The sequence below is a fragment of the Alternaria viburni genome (genome assembly GCF_023758015.1).
Source record: "Alternaria viburni strain BMP 2772 chromosome Unknown scaffold_1, whole genome shotgun sequence".
In the NCBI taxonomy this organism is placed as follows: domain Eukaryota; kingdom Fungi; phylum Ascomycota; class Dothideomycetes; order Pleosporales; family Pleosporaceae; genus Alternaria; species Alternaria viburni.
The window spans coordinates 248,666-268,884 of record NW_026055770.1 but is presented as its reverse complement, the minus strand read 5'-3'; the positions used below and the strand labels follow the sequence as shown (position 1 = coordinate 268,884).

General features: G+C 52.8%; 7 protein-coding genes across 7 annotated transcripts; 2 read left to right on the top strand and 5 right to left on the bottom strand.

The window, feature by feature from the left end:
- Window positions 1–217: 217 nt before the first annotated feature.
- Window positions 218–8,222, bottom strand: J4E79_000097 (Type I Iterative PKS; the record flags this gene model as incomplete). Its single annotated transcript, XM_049349016.1, has 6 exons — window positions 218–349; window positions 654–1,273; window positions 1,446–5,827; window positions 5,878–7,173; window positions 7,229–7,731; window positions 7,878–8,222. 6 exons carry the CDS (start codon window positions 8,220–8,222, stop codon window positions 218–220), a joined length of 7,278 nt encoding a protein of 2,425 aa, XP_049215803.1.
- Window positions 8,223–9,464: 1,242 nt separating this feature from the next.
- J4E79_000096 (uncharacterized protein) lies at window positions 9,465–10,680 on the top strand (the record flags this gene model as incomplete). The annotated part of the gene is made up of 2 exons (XM_049349015.1): window positions 9,465–10,465; window positions 10,518–10,680. The coding sequence occupies 2 exons, from the start codon at window positions 9,465–9,467 to the stop codon at window positions 10,678–10,680; spliced, it is 1,164 nt and encodes a 387-aa protein (XP_049215802.1).
- A 1,665-nt stretch (window positions 10,681–12,345) lies between these two features.
- Window positions 12,346–13,120, bottom strand: SIT1_2 (ferrioxamine B transporter; the record flags this gene model as incomplete). Its single annotated transcript, XM_049349014.1, has 2 exons — window positions 12,346–12,725; window positions 12,787–13,120. The coding sequence occupies 2 exons, from the start codon at window positions 13,118–13,120 to the stop codon at window positions 12,346–12,348; spliced, it is 714 nt and encodes a 237-aa protein (XP_049215801.1).
- Window positions 13,121–13,836: 716 nt separating this feature from the next.
- Window positions 13,837–14,568, bottom strand: SIT1_1 (ferrioxamine B transporter; the record flags this gene model as incomplete). The annotated part of the gene is made up of 5 exons (XM_049349013.1): window positions 13,837–13,943; window positions 14,008–14,064; window positions 14,120–14,138; window positions 14,195–14,229; window positions 14,286–14,568. The coding sequence occupies 5 exons, from the start codon at window positions 14,566–14,568 to the stop codon at window positions 13,837–13,839; spliced, it is 501 nt and encodes a 166-aa protein (XP_049215800.1).
- Window positions 14,569–15,028: 460 nt separating this feature from the next.
- Window positions 15,029–15,800, top strand: J4E79_000093 (uncharacterized protein; the record flags this gene model as incomplete). Its single annotated transcript, XM_049349012.1, has 2 exons — window positions 15,029–15,186; window positions 15,242–15,800. The coding sequence occupies 2 exons, from the start codon at window positions 15,029–15,031 to the stop codon at window positions 15,798–15,800; spliced, it is 717 nt and encodes a 238-aa protein (XP_049215799.1).
- A 615-nt stretch (window positions 15,801–16,415) lies between these two features.
- On the bottom strand, window positions 16,416–17,289 carry J4E79_000092 (uncharacterized protein; the record flags this gene model as incomplete). The annotated part of the gene is made up of 3 exons (XM_049349011.1): window positions 16,416–16,561; window positions 16,627–17,168; window positions 17,228–17,289. 3 exons carry the CDS (start codon window positions 17,287–17,289, stop codon window positions 16,416–16,418), a joined length of 750 nt encoding a protein of 249 aa, XP_049215798.1.
- A 561-nt stretch (window positions 17,290–17,850) lies between these two features.
- Window positions 17,851–19,142, bottom strand: J4E79_000091 (uncharacterized protein; the record flags this gene model as incomplete). The annotated part of the gene is made up of 3 exons (XM_049349010.1): window positions 17,851–18,080; window positions 18,130–18,972; window positions 19,025–19,142. The coding sequence occupies 3 exons, from the start codon at window positions 19,140–19,142 to the stop codon at window positions 17,851–17,853; spliced, it is 1,191 nt and encodes a 396-aa protein (XP_049215797.1).
- Window positions 19,143–20,219: the final 1,077 nt, after the last annotated feature.

Here is a 20,219-nt window from a genome sequence, read left to right as displayed (position 1 = left end):
ATAAGCTACCTTTTGAGACTTTCTTGTAGCGTACTAGCTGCATGTGTCCGGTACACCATGCCCCGCACCATATGTCACCAGACTCTCGGAGTAGGTTGAGTGTTGATCTGCCCGTTCGCCGGTTCCTCGGTCCAATTTTCGTGTCGCCGAAATGTGAGGTGTACGTTTTTAAATTCGGTCCGCAATAGATACGATGCTAGCTCTGGATAGTATGCACCTACATCGCAAGCGGTGTGCGAAGATAAGAGACACCCTTCTTGACGCAATGGCCACCTTTGCTTGTACTCTCAACCTCGGTATTGACATCAGGACCGAGAGCGCCTACTGATTTGCTCCGCTGCATGGTTGGCTACGCAACTTATCGAAATACAACCAGGTTCTGCTTTGCGAGGGCATGCATGGTACCAGAAAGGGCGATCGACTCTACCAGATATGTGATTCATTCGTTGCAGTGACAAGAGATCAGTGACTATGTTCGACTATAAGTCTACCTAAAAGGACATCTTTAGATGCTTGAACAGGAACAGATATCCTGGTTCTACTTGGCTTTTCCACTCTCTGCTTCCCGGCTTGAGATGCAGATCATGGATGTGTTTCACTCCAGGAACCGGTAAGAAGCCACATTCAACTCCAGAATTGTTCAGCTCCTTTACGAACGATTCGGCTGTCTTGAACGGAACAATCTCATCGTGTAGCCCATGAATGACAAATGTGGGGACATTGTAGGAGCCGTCTCGCACATGCGCCATTGGGCTAATCGCTCTGACAAGCTCTGGGTCAGGCTTTTGGGCCAGAGCCTTAGGAGAAAGGCCGTAGAGCAGAACGTTTAGCCCGATGCCCTCCTTGAGAACCGCGAAGATGAGCTCAGAGCGTGGGTCGCCGGGCTTGATCCAACCCAATCGGCTACCATCCATCATGGTGCCATAGTTCGTCACGGGTGCCCGCGGCAGAGCCTGCATGATTTTCTCAAGTCGCATTCTGCGGGCAGGGAACTCTCCGTAAGACTGCTCTTCCTGATGCCTTTCCAGAGCCCCAGTTTCAAAGTCGGTTGGGCCATAAAAGCCCAATATGGCGGCTGGTGACGGGATGTCGAGCGCTTTGGTAGTCCAAGCAAGGCTCATGGCGAGATGGGCACCCGTTGAATACCCAATCGAAACTATGCGAGTTTGGTCTATCGAGATGCCGTATTGAGATGTGATAGCAGAGAGCTTTGTCTGGATCCAAACGTATGCATCTCGTACGTCGGAAAACGGCCCGTCAATGACATTCACCTCTGGAACCAGCCGATAGTCTATGCTGACAGGAAGAATGTTGTGCGACAATAAGAACTTTGTCTGTGCTGGTCTGATTGCTTTGCGTGAAAGTGTCATGTGGCCACCTCCGTGGATCATCAATGCTGCCAGACGTTTAGTGCAGAACAGCAACGCGTGCGGAGGGCCATTTACCTACAGGCATCGAGCTAATTGGAGGGCTGTTCGGCAAGTAGACATCGGCTTCTATCTCAATACCATCAACGACCTTGTAAACAACTGTGTCAACACCAGACGTTGGCAAGTCACTGTGACGCTGTGGTTCCGGATACTGCTTCACAGAGGCTATAAGTAGCCGCTGAAGATTGCAATCCGGCATTGTGCTTTGAGAGTAGGTGGCGCTTGCAAACCCAGCTTGATGCATGAAGTTCATCCAGACTGCTGCGGGTTGAATGGCATGTGTGGCATCGACCGCCAACCACCAACCGTCCAGCAAACCAAAAACAGCCTCGTGCCAGTCGAAGATCGTAGTGATTTCTGAGAGCACCAAGACACCATGCGGATTGAGCATGTGCTTGATACGACGACAGGTTTCAGTTCTGTTGGCGGTTGCATGAACACAGTTCGTGCTAATGACGACGTCGAACCTGCCAACCATTTCCGTAGGCGGTTCGACTTCAAGGTTAAGCGTTCTGAACTGCATCCACGAGTATTTGAACTTCTTAGAAGCGTTTCGGACCAGGGTTGAAGATATGTCCGTGAATACATATTCAATGGAATGGCCGAGAGCACCTAGTGCTTCACCAAGCCGCTTGGTAGTCCCTCCCATGCCGGCTCCGACCTCGAGGATACGAACTGGCCCGTTTGCCTTCTTGACTAATCGAACCATGAAGTCCACAAGAACCTCAGTCAGAGTGGCAAACATAGGGGCTTGGGTGTAGAAGCTTCCAACGATTTCCTGGGACGTGCTGGTGCCAAAGAGCAGCTTAACAGGGTCCTCCACACCCATCAAGCATTCTGCAATCTTCGGTCCGGTGAGAGCCATGAGTTCAGCCTCACAGCGATAATTTGGGTGGTCCGTGATGAGGTCGCGTAGAAGCTGGAACGAGCTGGGAGGAAGGGTGGGTGAACAAAATGACCGGATATATCCGGAGTCTTTCTTCTCGATGACAGAATGCCTTTGAAGAATTTCGTAGTACCTGTGAACTACCTTACTGTGTTTATGTTGATATCCGAAATCGGGAATCTTCTGGCCCGGCGCGATGGCCTTGAAATCAATCCCTAGCTTCTGGAAAGCTTCAATCAGGTAAGCAAGAAGAAGCTCATCCTGACGAGCAGAGACCTTTGCTAGATACTCTGTAAACTGGCAAGACCGGGCATAATCTTCAAAGGAAGACTCCGCCTCCAAGAGAGATTGAAACGGATCCGTAATCTCGGCAGTTCTGATAGAATGGTGTATGGGTGGATCAAGCACAGGTGAGTTTAACGGCTTCGAAAGTGGGGTGGTACTTGGCTTCATTGGAGAAAGTCCAGCCAAGTGCATCAGATCCTTGACAGAAACGTCAAGGAGGCTATCAATACCATTGATATCGACGTTGAACTCTTCAGATAGGCAGGAAACGAGTTCTGTGGTGGATAGAGAGTCGAAGCCGAGGTCCTGAAGAAGTTGGTGATCTTCGATATGGCTGACAGCAACGCCACAAAGATCTGAAATAAGATCGAACAGTTTCGCGCGTCGAGTCCTACCAAGGGAGTCCTTGGCACCTTCCTCCGGGCTTGAATGAGGCATTAATCCGGTTTTGGATGTCTTGGAGACCGGGGATGGAGACCTAGCCGTCGGCGCGGTTACCGGTGAGACTTGCTTTCGGTAGGCTTTGGTGACGCCAGAGAATATGGTTTCGCTCAATGCACCAAAGCTCACCGTTAGAAGCTCGCCAGGCGACACAATCTTCCCGAAACGGTCGTTAATCTCGTCCGAGAGTTCGACCGACGCCAGTGAATCGATACCAAGATCACCGATACAAGTGTTTGAGGCAATGAAATCTGCTGGTGCGCCAGTATATGCGGAGATCATCGCCCTCAACGGATCATCTGATTCGTTGGCTTCGTCGCCAGCCACCGATGAAGCACTTGATGAGTTGGAAGCGCCATCGGGCGTCAATGGCGGAGGGCTCTCGAGCATAGCGGGCCTAGAGTTCTCGCGAAGAGAGAGAGATGAACCCGATTTAGAGATTAATCTTGATCCATTGGCTGCGTCAAGCGTTCGCTCAAGCTTGGAGATTTCGAGACGATGGAATTTGGCACCGATAGCTGTCATGGCTACCTCGCCGTCTTTGGTCAAAACGAAAACGTCGCCGGTCGCATGCACATCATCGATGAGAGTGAAAATGGCATAGACGTCCCATTCCTTGTGAGTGTCGAAGTCGCAATGTTTGGACGTCGTGACACTTTCGAGGCCGGAAGCTACGAAAACCTGACCCTGTGGGCATACTTTGCTGCTGTTGATGAGAAGGCCGGAGACTTGAATGAACGCGTCAATGGACACAGTGTCGCAATACTTCGTTACTGCGCTTTCATTGCCCCCAAGATGACTGTCTGGCATACGAATGTCGGCTAGTGCCTCGTTGTTGTCAATGACGATACTTTGAATCCCGTGGAAGAAGTCGGCGTAGTCCACAACTTTCGAGAACAGCTTATAGGCTCGTCCGCCGTTGAGTTTCTCCGAGCTCGGACTCGATCGAATTGAGTCAAGGCGGTCAGCTATGAGCCGCTTGTATGTAGAAAATCGAGGATTCTCTACTAGAGCCATCCGACCCCTGCCATGAACAGTTGCGCGGTGGGAACTGGTTGCTTGCCCGGAAGAGCTCGAAAGAACAAACTTCCATCCGTTTTTGTCAATATTTTCGAGAGTCAGATTGACGTTGCGATCCAGGTCGACGCCTAGCGGTGATTCGAATGATAGGTCCTCAAATGCTAGCGATTTAGATCCGAGGTCTGCACCCAGAATCTGAGCTGACATAGCCGCACACTCCATGTACATGGAAGCGGGACAAAGCGGCCGACCACGGACTGCATGGCCACTGATGACCTCACGAAAGCGGCTGGCCGAATTATTGACAACAAACTTGTTCGCACTGCTAGTAGACTCAGCATGATGCAGCAAGCGAACAGGGATCGGAACAGAAGCGGTCTCGAGCTTTTGCGAGCCAAGACTTTCGTAACTCCGCTGAAGCTCAGTAGCTCTATCAACATTCTCGAGCCAAGCTTTGGTTCTCTGAAACTGATAGGGGGGTAGCCATGCTGGTTCTAAACCAGCTTCAGAAGGAGACAGGAAAGCCCATGGGGTGATATCGATCCCTTCCTTCCAGAGGTGGATGATACTTTGAGAGAGAACGTTGGTAGGTTGACTAACATCAGCCGTCTTGATGTTGAGAAATGAATGAATCTCCGGTTCAGCTGTCGCACGCTTAATCATGGGGATAATGGATGAATCGAATCCTGCTTCAAGCCAGATGCAGCCTCCCAGGCGCTCTTCTATCCGCTGAATGGCGTCGATGAAGTAGACCGGTTGGCGAAGATGTGATGCAACATGCTCAGCATTGATCAATGAAGTGTGCACCTTTGTGCATGGCTCGATGGGAATAGAAGCTTCTCTGAAGTCCAATGATTTCAAGAACTCCATGAAGTCTTTCTGAAGTGGCTCGGTGAAGACGGAATGGAAGCCATGAGTTACATCGACTCTCCGACTGCTGACACCCTTGAACAAGGGGTCAGTAACCAGCAGTCTTTCCGCATTGGTCACCGCAATCTTGGTGCCAACTACGACGTGGCTGTTAGTGGCATTGAAGCAAGCAATCTCTAGGGATTCACCACCGATTGCATCAATGACACGTTCGACAACAGAGTACGGCGCAAATATTGCTAGCATAGTACCTCTCTCTGGTCCCCATTTAGTCACCATGAGCTGGGCTCGGGTAGTAACAAGTTTGAGGGCCTCTTCAAGAGAGAGCACACCCGATACGGCCATTGCTGTCAACTCTCCGAAGCTGTGTCCAATGACGCAAGCGGGCTGCACGCCAGCATCGATCCAACACCTAGCGCTAGCATATTGGACCGCCATGGTAGCTGTCTGCAACAGAACTGGATCGGTAATGACGGTGGTCTGGAAGATAGCCGGGATGATCGATGGAGTTCCAAGCGCGACGAGGATTCGATCGCACTCTTGGAGGTAGTAGCGTAGCCTGGGATTTGACTCGTAAACCGCTTTCGATAGACCGACATTCTGCTTGCTTTGGCCGGAGAATGCAAGCACGATACGCTTCGAAGGTTGGGGTATGCTGCATGACGAGATGTCCGTGGAGAGTTCGGTGCGCAAGCCGGCAATGTCGCAAGCTGTTGTCATCCAGGCCACCGAATGGCGCTTTCGCCGCTCCGATAGGGTGTAAGCAAGGCTCGAGAGGCTCAGATCTCCTTGGCTGATGTACGATTTAAGGACAGCTGCGTAAGCCTTCAGACTCTCAACTGTGTGGGCTGAGAGTATGATTGGATAGTGGGTACCCGCAGGCAGCTGAGTCGGTCTATTCAGATAGGTTAGGCTTAGCTTTCTAGGAGCGAGATTCCCACTTACGCTTTGCTAGAGCTCATCCGAGGCCCTTCGCAGACAACAAGCGATGCGTTACTTCCAGCCGCGCCGTAGTTGTTCACCCACGCAGCTCTGAAGGGTACTTCCCATGGTTCCAGGCTCTTTGCGATGACAATCTTGTCCGGGGCCAATGAGGGAATCTTGGGGTTCAAAGATTTGAACAATGCGTGGGGCGGGATTGCTTTCTTCCATAACATAGCGATGACTTTGAGCAGTCCAGCGACCCCAGCCGCCGACTCTGCGTGGCCAGTATTGGCTTTGATAGAACCAAGATAGAGTTTGGTTGGACGATCTGATCCACCAAACACGTCTCTGATGCTGCTCACCTCAAGAGGATCGCCTGCTTGTGTGCCGGTCCCGTGGGCTTCGACGTAGGACACATGGTTTGGACTCATTCCAGCACGTTCGAGAATCGACTGGTATAGCTCAACCTGTGCCGAGGGTTGAGTGACTGTCAAAGATGCAGACAAACCGCCTTGGTTGGTGGACGACCCCGGTATGACGCCTAAAACTGGATCACCATCTGCCATCGCCTGTTTCAAGGGCTTCAATACGATCATTCCAGCACCATCTCCACGGCAATAGCCATCAGCCGCTTGATCGAAAGGCTTGCATTGACCGGTCGGGCTGAGGAAGCCGGCCTTGCCAAGACCCAGATAGTTGTGAACTCCGGAGATGATGTTCACTCCTCCAGCAACAGCCATAGGACACTCACCCGACCAGATGGACTGGCAGGCACGATTGATGGCGACAAGCGAAGAGGAGCAGGCCGTGTCGATGACTTCCGCCGGTCCAGTCCAGCCATAGTGATAGCTAAGCCTGCCGCACAAAAATGCCCGAATGGTACCAGTCGCTGTATATGCAGTTGGTGGATGGGCACTCGTATTGTCCGTGTACTCGATGAAACTTGCGCCGACGAAGCAGCCGACTTTGTCTCCGTTCTCGCGAACATGTTTGCGGAGGTAGCCCGCGCTGTCCAGAGCTTGATAGGTCAGTTCCAAGAGGATGCGTTGCTGAGGGTCCATGCTGGCAGCCTCCTTGGCATTCGAGCGGAAGAAAGCCCAGTCGAACTCATCGACCCCATCAATGAAGTTGCCGAACCACTTCGGCTTCCATTTGTCGTTTTGCAACGCGCGAAAGCTTTCGCGCATCGGAACCCTGTCATGGCGGATCTCTTCGCAAGTCGATGTGCCAGCGGCGAGGAGCTGCCATAGTTCTTCGAGGTCGGCTGCTCGTGGGAGTCGGCATGAAACACCAGTGATGGCAATGGCGTCTTCCGGGCTGGCGTGATGTGTTAGCGCGGCGCTAGTCGCGTCAGCCTGTTGGGGCTACCTACTACTTGTATTCAGCCAACCTGGCCCCCTGAACAGTGGTATGGACTTCCATCTTCGATATCCGCAAGCGAGCGTTGTGGAATGGCATCAGGGGGACTGGGTCTCCTATGCCGAACAAAGCAAATGTATGGGCGTCTGTACCACTTCCCGCTAGGTCCTGTGCGACGCCCTTCAAAAGCCGATACCACTCGCATCGAGAGGCGAGGATGGTGTTGATTGCCTCGTGTGTCAGCGAGCAATCATGCAGCAAGCTGCCATCCAAATTCGATCGCACAGGAACTCGCAGCTGACTAGCATCAGGCAGCATCATGTCGTCATGCTCCTGACAAATGTCAAACAGCACTTTGACCAAAGGCGCGTTCTCCGGGTTGTGCACTTTGCCACGGATATGGATATCAGTGACTAGCAAACCCCGGTTACGAGCTCTTTCTGCCACCTTCTCGAGCTCTAGCACAGGGCCTACGATACTTATCGTTTTTGGGTCTGTGATCGCCGAAATGTAGCACTGCATTTTGTAAGTAGCTGTTACACAGGAATGGAATTGCTAAATGCTGCTTGTTTGCTTCGGTGGAAGTCATGTTCCTGTGACACAAGTCCAAAGACCGACAGGGGAGAGGCCCTGCAGCGAATACGAAAAGAATCCCAACTTACTCTAGGAATACCTGCCACAAGCTCATCTCCTTGCGGAGGAGTTCTCAGGCGTACTGCGATGGTCGTGGCCCCCTCCACCAACTCGTCGTCACCCAATTCGCCAAATGTGCCAACGGCAAATGCCAGTCGTAAAGCTTTGGTTGCAAGATGGACCACCTCCTCCTCGTCTTTGGCGCAAGAAACAGCAAAGGCTGTAGGAAGACCTCCACAATATCCCTGAGCGCCGCCACCTTTCTTCAGGCTTGCCAGCATTCGCTCGTGCGTGAGACCATGCAACTCGAGCAACTGGAAGTACTGGCAGATCTGGATAACGACCAACAGCGGCAACGCTAGAATACCGGACATGGAGCTTGAAACAGGCCCAGATATTCCGTCGGTTATCCATCGCTTCAGACTGACGACATGTCGCTTGCCCGATTTGAGTTTGGCTATGTCCGGGTGGCCGTCACAAAGTATGGTCCATGTGTCTGTCAACGACGTGATGGCTTCTGCAAATGGGAGGAGTAGGGGCGTTTCAACAATGTACTTTTGGAGCTGCTCGAGGTACGCCTCTGTGGGGGCCTTGCTTTGAGGGCAAAAGAACGCCACAGAAGGCGCGAAATGATCAGACTGGCTGCGCATATCGAAAAATACCTAAACTGTCTACGGAATCACGAACGATTCGCTATGTTGAACCAGCTGGTATATAGACTGTTCCGCGAGCTATGATTCCTGTGATAACTATATACAACGTACTCTACTATGCGATTCATTGTACACAAGACTCGCTCACTCATCACTCCTAGCATTCTTTGAAACGGACCTACTTACATCCCCCACGATATAGAGATTAGGAGCTACTCTAGATTGTAACACGCTGTGGAACCAGCCATCTCCACTTGTCTTGATCAAGTATAGGGTTGCATACGGTGCTTGCGAAGAGACGCCGAGTAAAGACCGTATGTATCCAGAAAACTACCGAAGGCAAGAAGGTGTCGCGTGATGCCAATCGAGGAAAATGACATTCCTTATCGCACTTGAGGAGCGGTCAGTGCATGCCTTGGTTGATCGGACAAGCAATGAAGCTGGCTAAAAAATGCCCATGGTCTTTCTGTACACACCACAGATTCCCTCGGAGCAACTCTGTGTCATCCAAGCATTGTGTATCTCATCATGACAGTTGTTCTACTCTTTCTACGCATTTTTTCGGTAGCAGTAAGCTACTTCACTCGTACGATGAGGGTGTAGAAATTCTAATCGTGATCAGATTACCTCCATCGCAGGATGGCTGTCGTACAATATTCTCATCCATCCACTTCGACACTACCCCGGTCCGTTCTTATGGCGAGCATCTCCTATACCCCGCATTCTTTCTAGATGGAGGGGTACTACGGTGTTTGATGCGCACCGTCTACATGAGCAATATGGGCCAATTGTGCGATTGAGTCCCTGGGAATTGAGCTACACCTCTAGCAATGCATGGAAGGGTAAACATGGCCTCTTCCGCATACATATTTCTCGACGCTGACTTCGAAAGACATCCATGGGACAGGCACCTACACATCTCGCAAGCCGCTGCCAAAAAACCCTCTTGCTAACCCTCCACCTATGTCGGGAGAGCCGGGCATCATCGACGTGCTGGATGACGAGAAGCATCGAGAACAACGCCAACTCTTCAATCAAGGGTTTTCCACCCGGGCACTGAAGGAGCAGGAGCCCTTGTTGCTCAAGCACGTCAACAGATTGACAGCAGCCGTCCAGTCGCGCGCTGATCAGGGTCTCGAGACAAACATGGTAGACATGTTCAACTTCTTAGCCTTCGACGTTATGGGTGATCTAGCTTTCGGCACCTCTCTTGGTCTATTGGAGCGATCAGAATACAACAGCTGGGTTCGTGTGATAGTTGCAACGATCAAAGTAGTCACTATCCGCATCGTGGTATTTTACCACGTTCCTTTTGCGTCAAAGATCCTGCCGCTCTTGGTCCCGAAATCGATGAAGGCAAAGCGAGATGCGCACATGAAGTTCGCCGAAGATCGTGTGAAGGAAAGATTGGAAAGAAAGACCGATCGTCCAGATCTCTGGGGTCTGATCACCGGTGGACCCGGCGGAAAGAAAGCGAGCCTCTCTCTGGATCAAATGGTCGGCAATGCCGCTCTCTTCATGGTGGTAGGGTCAGAAACTACGGCAACAGTGCTTTCGGGAACGCTATATTTACTTTTGAAGAATCCCCACTGCATGATGAGATTGAAGCAAGAGATCTATGACAGTTTCAAGTCGAAAGACGCGATGACAATAGAGGCACTGCCGAGGTTGGCGTACATGAGCGCAGTTCTAGACGAAGCCATGCGAGTCTACCCTGGCGCTCCGGAGACGTTGGCGAGGTTGGTACCAGCAGCCGGTATGCAGATTTGTGGCAAGTATGTTCCGAAGGGCGCCACGGTGTTTATACTCCACTATCCGATGTTTCACTCCTCGAGAAACTTCGTCCGACCAGACGATTTCGCTCCAGAGAGATGGTTGCCTGAAGGCTCCGTGGAGTTTGAGAAGGACGACAAGAACGCGTTCAACCCTTTCTCAGTCGGTCCACGCGCCTGCCTTGGAAGAAAGTAAGTCCACTACCCTGGTCACCTTTATGCAGAGGCCTAATTCCGCCTACAGTCTGGCACACTATGAGTTGAGGCTTGCCTTGGGCCACTTGTTGTGGGACTTCGACTTCGAGCTCAACGAAAGCTGTGATGACTGGATGGATCAACAAACATACTCTTTCTGGCTGAAGCCGCCACTCATAGTCACGGCTCGAGAGGCAGACCGGAAGCCATAGCCAGAGACTAGGGGTGGAAGATGGGTATGAGAGCAAAGCTTCAGGTGACGCGCATGTCGAGGTATCTTGGGAGCTTTGGCTGTCTCGTCTAGAATATCTTACCACACAATTCACGCATAGTTCAGATCATACCTGCTTGCACATAAGATGCGTTATGCAATGTCTCCAGCCAGCTCAAAGCAGCTGATTCGAGCCAAGTGACTGACACTCTTGGACGATCTGTTCTCTGCTTGTGCTCCGGTATTGGGTCAACAGATAACGGATTCTGAAGGCAGAAGGTAAACCGTAAGGATTCAACCTAGCAGCAGAGTTGTCACTTGCTGGTAGCATACATTCGGTTGAAGATCCGACATGCGCATGTCGTTTTCGGCCCTGAGCGATGTCATGCATGCTTTTCGTGGCGCCGTGATGGCGCGATGTGCTGCCGTCGCAATTAGCACAACCGTGGATACGACACCAATGCTTATCGACCTTCCGTAACCAGGTTCGTGGCGGTATCTGGCAGGCCCTCATACACACGGCGGCGAAACTGATGTCCGGGATACGGGAGACTTCGGTTTTTCTTTTTAGACCGAACGCCCGAACAACCTGGTAGCGGAGTGGCATGATCCAACAACTGAGGCAGCGATGACAAATCCTTGCCGTAGAAGAAGCGAATGCATATTGTGAGGACGTGCTGTTCATCCAAATGCTCCTGAGCTTTTCGCACAAACCAAAGATGCAGCCGCACTCTGCGAAGCGCACTGCCGAAGTCGGAGGCTCCCGAGGTCCCGAAGAAGTCGTTGTCTAGGTACGCGTCCATGCCCAAGCAGATATTTGCAAGACCCCGCGATCAAAGTTTCTGGCTGCTTTGCGCATTTTTCTCGACCAGGCTGTTGACAATACAGGCGTTGCAACATGGTAGACGCCGTAGGGAGGATTCATTGGCCGGGACAGCACTCTTGCAGCCTGCGTGATACGCACGGCCCAACAGCCCGCAGGAGCCCCACGATCTTCGGCGGGTTAGAACTGAGTCGCAATGAAGCTTGTGCTACCAAGCTATCTTGGATTCCTTGAGGTCAACCCGGCGTCGGAATGCACGTGAGGGATCTTGGTCGCTCGGATCGTCCCAAGTGTGCGCACAAAGGCATGGGCGTTCATCGTCGCTCCGACCACAGCCAAAGCGACATCGATCGTGGTGCGCCTCGCAAACTCGTTTCTGCTGTGATTTTTGATGTCTCGTGTTCGCCGGGCACCATACACATGTCGTTAACAGGGGGCGGCGGTTTGTCGTGGATGTGATCGAGAGGCGGGCTGCTATGTGTCGGGGACTCGAGATCGTGTTTGGTTGGGCTGCATCAGGCTCTTGGTCGCCTTTCATCTCACAAGTAGCTTTCTGTCTTCTGGGCTTCGCGCTCAAGGCTGAAGTCTCTTCGCGAGTGACCTCGGACCTGTATATTCGCAGTAACATTGTGGCATACGAGTAAACGATGTAGATTCACCGATGGGCTAGAGGTAATTCCAAATCATCTGTCTCTTTGTTGTTTTATAGTAGAAGCTCAACAGCTCGGTAGTATCCGTAGACGACGATGATGTCAGTCTGCTCCACCACCACCTGGACCCTCGTATATGCAACAAGATCAGTCGGTACTGACTCTAGCGTGTAACATGTGCTAAACTTCAACACTAGGACCTACTATCCGAGCAATTGACTTCTGCATCCTCCTCAGCATGCTTCAGGCTCTGGTCCTTGCCCAACTCCGGGTTCCGGATGACCAGCGAGAAAGCGACAAGAAGTACTGCAAGACATATACCCGTGATGCAGAGTAATTTTTGCACGTGTCTGTATGCCTGTATCACAGCGATACGCTCTGGGGTTTGCACTGGGTATAGAGTTGCAAATGCAAACGGATCACCATACGCGACGGCTGCGAGCGAGGGATCGCCAATGCGACGGGCCAACTCATTTGGGATGATCTGCTGCCACATAGCACCTGAGACTGTATTACCAAGCGCGCTGCCAATGTTGTAGGTAGCGAGATAAATGCCCGTTACGATTGCGACGTCTGTTTTGGGTAGTTAGTATTGTCGCTTCAACTAGCGTGAGTTGCCATGGAAGAAACTTACGCTCGTGTTTTGTAGCAGCTTGGATACTGGCTTGTGCAGGATATGGAAACATGCCTCCTGCAATGCCCAAGCATATCTGCGCTCCGATGATGCCGGAATGCAACGAATCGCCAGAGCCGCCACGGTAGTAAATTAGAAGACCAAAAGCTACCACGAAAAGACAAGTTCCGGCGACGATGAAAGGTTTCAAGCGGCGGACCTTGAATACAACACCACCAAGGATCAATCCGGTGATTACCGAGGAGAAACTGTACAAAGAGCTGATGCGAGTTGCGCTCTTTACTGATTCATCAAATGCGACGACTAGTACAGTGTACAGGAAGTCGCCTTGCATGGTCCATGCAAAGTTCAAAGTGCAAGCAATACCTAAAGCACCCCAAACCGCACGATCCTTCAGTAGATGGAACGGGAGCATTGGATGAGGTGCTCTGCGTTCCCAGAGGACAAAGGCGGGGAGGCACATGAAGCCGATGATAAGAGGAGCAATGACTTTGGCAGTCCCCCATTGCGATTGCGCGCCACCTGCGATGGTGAGAGGCTCGTGGTTGGTCAGCAAATCGGAATCTCGTCTGGTGCAAACACATGCCGACTTACAGTCAGAATGCAGCCGAATACCGCAATAAGCAGCACGACGCCGGGGACGTCCATTTGCCAAAAGAGAGTGACTAGCAAATTCCTGGTACCGCCATGAACTTCGTATGGTGTTTGGTATGCATCGAATGCGCCGGCCCTTTTAGCTTGTCGGCTGGACCACATGAGCGAAGCGACTAGAGGGATGCAACACACTGTGTATATGATGCACCACATGCCTACCCCCCATCGCCAAGTGGTCTGACTAAGCACAGCTTGACTTACATCGCCGCTGACCCAAGTATTGATCTACCGAACATCAGAAACAAGCTAAACCGGAGCGTACGGTTATATTGCTTACCAAAAATGGAACGGCAGGTATGTATGAGAAGAAGAGTCGAGATCGAAGGGAGGTGATGTCGGCTATGATGATTTCGATGAGCACGATGATGGTCGTGTAGCCAATCTGTAGGATACCCGTTAGTATTGGTCTTGTCCGTTTGGCGTTGTTGCAGCACGCACTTGGTAAAAGACTGCGCCTGCGGCGAAGGACTCGACATTTGAACTGACGGATTCAATGACGGTACCTTTGGTCGTGTTAGTACGACTGCCAGAGCACAACGCTAAGCTCCCAGTTTGGTGTGTGCATACCGATGATGTAAAAGAGCATGGAGAGTATGACGACTTCTATGCGGCCAAAGACATCGGCTGTGACCATCGAGTTAGTTTCTCATATCTTGATCGGTGTGAAGACTCAACTTACCAATCTTAGCCGCAGTAGGCTGTTGAGCACACAGTGAGCATGGGTTTATACGTGGTAGCAGACTCTAAGACTTACCTGCGCAGCAGCGGCGATGACGCTCCTCAAGACATCTTGGTCAATGTTAGCGTTGGTGACTCGGAATGACTACAGATTTCACCAGACATACTAATGGTAGCCAAGGTGGAATGCTGTTGGAATCCCGCAGTGGCATATGGCTGGTAGGTGTATCGGAGCGTCCCATCCAAACCATACGCATACGCGATGAGGAAGATGCCGAAGAAGATGCAGCAGCGGTTGATGAAGGACGTGTGCGCGTTGAGGGCTTCGATGCGTGCGACACCCGGAGACTTTGCGTCTGGTAATGCGGTGGGGGAGGCTAGATCGGCGCCGGTCGCGGTTGTGTTGAATAGCGCAGTTTTGCCAACGTCCAAGTTGTGGTGAAGCGACATGGTGGTTGGTGGATTGGTCGGCACAAGTGTTGCGAGGAGATAATGTGCAACAACGGTTATTTACCAGCGCCGGGCGGCAGGTGAAAAGAATGCGGGCTGCATATTTCATGTGATTTCCCAGTGCGGAACGCGTTACTACTGTACAAGCAAACGGACAGCTTCTCGGTGCTAGGTGGAGCATAGTGCGGCTCGGGACAGCTGATTGATAAGATTAGATGCAAATTCTCGCTGGCTTGGCGTGACCCCCCGGCAGCTCGGAAAGCCTTGGCGGCGCCCAATCCCGACGTGTAAACGCGGGCGTACGGGCTGCTGTCGGAGGTGAAGGCGTCGAGGACGATGGGTGCTGCGGCGAGCGACGGGGGCTGGTGCTGACAGTGCCGAGGGGCTGCGTGTGTGAGACTGCAGGCGGTGCGTCGAGGCAGTACTTAGCAGACGCTGCACGCAGCAACATCGAGCAGCCATGGCCCACGCGTACTTTGGCGCGACAGACGACAGCGTAGACTCGGGGCTCGGCGCGGACCTCGACGACGGCCAGCCACAGCAGGCGCGCAGCAGCAGCGAGGAGAAGGACAGCCTGACGCCGGCGCAGAGCAGGCGCAAGGCTCAGAACAGGGCAGCGTACGTGTCCCGCCCCCGTCCCCCATCCAGCGCCCCCGTGCTCATGCCTCTCCAGCCAGCGCGCCTTCCGCGAGCGCAAGGAGCGCCACGTCAAGGAGCTCGAGACGAAGCTCTCGGCCCTCGAGTCCAGCACCCACTCGCTGCAGTCCGACAACGACCGCCTCAAGGCCGCCCTCGACCGCGCCCGCACCGAGAACGACATCCTGCGCGCCACCACCCGCCGCTCCCCCTCGGCCTCGCGCCCCCTCTCCGCCACGTACCCCTCGCCGGGCGCCTATCTGCCCGTCCACGACCATGGCCACGACGGCGACGACGACGAAGAAACAGCCACGGCCTACCGTGTCGAGTCCCTGACCAACGCCACCGTCGTGAACACGGCCGCGAAGGAGCATCCACGCACCCGCGCCGGGGCGAAAGAGGTCCCCGCTGCCCAGGCCTGGGACCTCATCCAGCAACATCCGCTCGTCAAGCAGGGTCTGGTTGACGTGGCCGACGTGTGCGAGCGCCTGAAAGGCTCCGCCAAGTGTGACGGCCACGGCCCCGTCTTTGAAGAGAGCACCATCTGGCGAGCAGTCGACGAGTCGCGCCGTTGCGGCGGCGATGAGCTCATATGATTGCTGCCTCCATACCCCTTGCGTCTTTTACTATTCTTCTGCGCTGCCACGCTGGCTTTGCGTTCTGGGCCTTGGGCGCTCGGCGTCCGGTGGCTGCACGAGCTTTCCCACAAGACGGGCGCTCCAGTGTTGGACAGATGGCGATGAGAGAACACACTTTTTTTTTAGATAAGGCGAGAATTCTATTCCGCCATGTGCTTGTTTGCCCATGCCACAGCCTGCCACGTAGCAAGTCGACTCTCAGAAATCCAAATTTCTTCATCTTGACTTGTTCACCACCAACACTCCCGTGTCCGGAGAACATGACTCCCCATCTTCAACGCTCGTACCTCAAACCAGCAGCGTAGAACAAGTCTGCCAGTAAGGGGTCAGTCCACGACCAGAATGTATCTACTCAACACCGATCGAGGCGCCATAGTATCTGATACGTCCATGCGAAGCGAGCATCCGCCATCGTCAACTACTGCCTGGAAAGCCAACACATGTCTCAATGCCAGACGTTCCTCGTACGGCGCGTACAAAGCAAGTCTCCGGGAGACAGCTTTGAGGTCGACGTCGTGGACGTCAACAACCCTACCAGGCAATAAGCCGTCACATTACCCTATCAGTACGCCTTCAGTCCCAGTCGCTATCGTCATCGTCTCCTGCGGTGTTGCCTTGTCTTATCCTGCTAGGGTTGGCGTCCTCGTCGTCTCTCTTCTTCTGGAGGCGCGAGTCTCCTAGTTTGACGGCGCCAACATCAACGAGAAGCCTTTCCAGATCTGTCATAGCAAGTTAGCACACCGTAATGCAGGACTGCCGTCAGGAGTTGAGGGACGCGACCCACCCTGTACACTTGTCCTCGGTCCCTTCAATTGCATCAGCGTAACAATCTGCCTCTTGATATCCCCGTCCTTGTAGATCAGCACCGTCGGCGTGTTCTTATCCGGGTACCCCTCGATGCAAAGATCCGCCCTCATCTGGCAAAACTTGACATCGCCAAATCTCTTTGCCAACTCCCTCCAATGCTCAATCATGACTCTTGACTCGGTGTTTGTGCCTGTTGAACTTGTCAACAAGACCAGCACATGTGCCTTTTTGCTCTCTTCGGTAACGTCGGAAGAGTAGTCGGGTTTCTGAATATGATAGACTTGGTTGTACACCGAGGCGGTATTTATCGATGCAAGCTCGGCCATGCGCTTTTGACGGTACGAGTCGAGAAAGTCGTCGTCTTCTTCATCCTCTAGCTCGGCCAGCTCGTCCATGTCTTTGCCCTCTAAACGGTTCTCGTGTGCGAGTTCGCGAGCCTGCTCAAGCGCCTCCTGAATCATGGGTGTCGGCGATGGCGGCTTCTCGGGGATGACGCCATGTTTCCTGAGAATATCGTTCCTGACGCGCTAGTTTCAGTACTGTGTCTTTCGCCATCACCTGATGGTGGTTTGACTCACCATTCCGTGTCGGCGTTGGGGTCGTCGATTGGGACGTTGACGGGCATGTCTGGCATCTGCATGATGGTGGTGTGGAGGAAATGCCTGTTGGGAAGATTCGGTAGAGTGTGCAAAGTGCAGGTGGGTGGTAACAAACGTTTCTTCTAGACGTCTGGTGCCTGGAACGTCAGATATTTCCAACAGCGCGAAGCTCCGTCATGGACCCTGCCAAGCTGCCCCGCCCCCACCTCAGCTCCACGCGACGCCACCCGTGTCTCTTCTGGAAGCTGCGTCTTAGCTCCTCCATCTCGGTTACAGATATCTGCCATCATTTCTTTTTGTATGTAGCAAGCACGCTGTATTTAGAGGCATTCTCCACTACATGTGAGAGTAAAATACGATCCGACTCATCCGTATAGATTCCCACCGCGTACTTGATCATAATCTTTCCCCGTACTTGTTACCACGAGCTCGAATGTCCAACTTCTCCGTGGTTTGACCAACACCCTTTGCTGCCTCTTTCATTCCCTCTTATGTATGGTACATGTCAAGAATGCAAAACCCGATTATTTACATCTGTTTGGTCATCCTGACTTCGCACATGCACTCCCTTACTCACTTTTACCCTCCACATCTGCACGGTCTTAAAAGAACTTCCCGTTGCTGCCATTCTCGATGCTGCTATGCTCAACCACAGCCTCACCATCGTGCTCGTCGAAAGCACCAGGTCTATCGATGTTTCGTGGAAGAGGTCGGTCAAACGCGTCGAAGCGACGACCCTGAAACTTGGCCTTGATCCAGAGGAACCCGATGCGGAGAGCGCAAGCAGCAAAAGCCCAAAGAAGACCTCCGAAGGGCGCTGCTACGAAAGCACCTCGTCGTTGTTAGCAATCGTCATGGGCGCCGGAATAGCTTGCACTCACCGAAAGCGCTCCAGTCATTTGCGTACAATCCACCTTCCAACAACAGCAAGTTCCCGGCTAGAGTGACATCGCCATTGTAGTAGACAAGCCCAAACAAGAAGATGGTGAAGATACCCCCAAGGCCTCCAATAACAAAGTCGAAACCCCGGTAGAAGTAAAACTTGTCGCTCAGCCCGATGACGAGGCAAGGTACAACCGCTGCACTGACAAGATCACTGATTAGGAAAATTTGCAGGATATCGGGACTGCGCAGAGCCACGACGACAACAGGGAAGATGAGCGCCACAACGCACGCGCGGATGATCCAGATGTTGAGTTTGTTGCGGAAGAAATCGTTGCTTCCCGTGCTGATCATGGCTGATTGGAAAGAGTCAAATGCAGCAGTGGAAAGCGAGATGGTCATGACGAGAACAACACCGACAACCCACGCAGGCAGCCGTTCTAGCAACAAGAAGAAGGCCAAAGAGCCGTTTTCTTCGTCGCCAATGGTATACGCACCAGACCATGCTGCAAGCATTCCTCCCACACCTAGCAGAGTGAGGATAATCAGTACGCCCATACTGGCGAGTGAGACACCAATCCAGAGATCCCTGTCCGTGCGAGCGGCGAAAGTACGCATCCAGAAGCCTGAGAGGAAGAAGTCGTTTGACAAAATGGCGACAGGGAGGATGTAGATAAGTTGCCAGCCTAGGAGGCTGGATTCGAGGTATCGGGATTGGTCGATGAGGGAGCGGTCGATGTCTGTTTCTACGCCGACAGCAATGACGCCCATGATGATAAGGCCGATGACCATGACGCCCTGGATATTGTCGGTTACGAAAGAGACTTTGAAGCCCCCGAGTGCTGAAGTAAAGTTTTAGTTGATGCTCGTAGTTAGAGTTGCAACAAATCTTACAGGTGTAGATGGTAGTAACAGCGCACTCCACAATGACAACCGGAAGACCGTTCAAGCCCGTGAGTAGAGTGACGATTTGCTGCAAGGCCGAGAGCTCAGCGACCATGTACAAAAACATGGTGATGAGCGTGCAGACGCTCAGAAAGAGTCCTCCGATAGCTCCGTAGCGCTGCCTTGTCCATTCTGTCAGCACGAAGCCTTCAGGACACTTCCGTCTAATGATGGGACCCAACGCGCCAAAGACCAATAAGGGCAGGGACGATGATAGCGCGTAAACCAAGAGACCCTGTACACCAGCAATGGTAGCGATCTGAGGGTACGTGAACAAGATACCGGATCCGAGAGCTGTGGATTAAAGAAGAAACCTAGGTCAGCCGTTTGCACGAAGGAGAATTGGGAGGGGGGTGCAAAGGGGGAAAGTAGCGGCAGCACGTTCCTCACGCAAGTATTATCTTGATCGAGTTCTTACGGTACTTCTCAGCTTCCCCTTCACCAGGCTCAAAACTACGCACAAGACAGACGGCCAGGCGTGTTTCGAGCCCAGCTCTGGTTCGGCGCCCGCAGTGTAGCCGCACAAAAGACCACCTCCCATGTACCCACATGCGATGGGGAACTGCAACGAGTTCTACAAGGCTGCAGTAGCAAGGGGAAGTGGCTCCTGTGAGAGATCTCAATACGAACCTAGAGGATTTTAATCCAGCTTTGGCCAAGCATGGAGACGCGAATTGCTTTGAATTGAAGCATCTCGCCATCAACGTCGAATGCTGGACGTCGTGGCAACGATGGAAAAGCCGATACTGCCGCTGCTTGTTCACGTGGCAAGAAGCACGCTGGGTGCACGAATGCACTCACCACTAGCGATGAAGTTGAAAGCGAGCGGGACTCCTAGGCGCAAAGTCAGCCAGTTGCTCTTGTTTGTAGGGCAGGAACGCCAAAGTCTGGCTGCAAGCGTGCGATGCGACGGTTTTCTAACCCTTTTGTGTGCGGTTACTAGACAGCCATTCGGTCTTGGACTGGTGTCGCAATCGCCATGCGACGTAACATCCTAGCACTCTATTCCCACACAGTTAGTGCCCTCGTTCCCACTGATCGCCCGCGGAGTCGCTGGTGTGAGCTTACAGGAAAGCGCCCAGGGTAAGGTAGATGATGGCGTTGGACGCTGGTTGTGACGGGATGCCCATGACTACAAGTACTG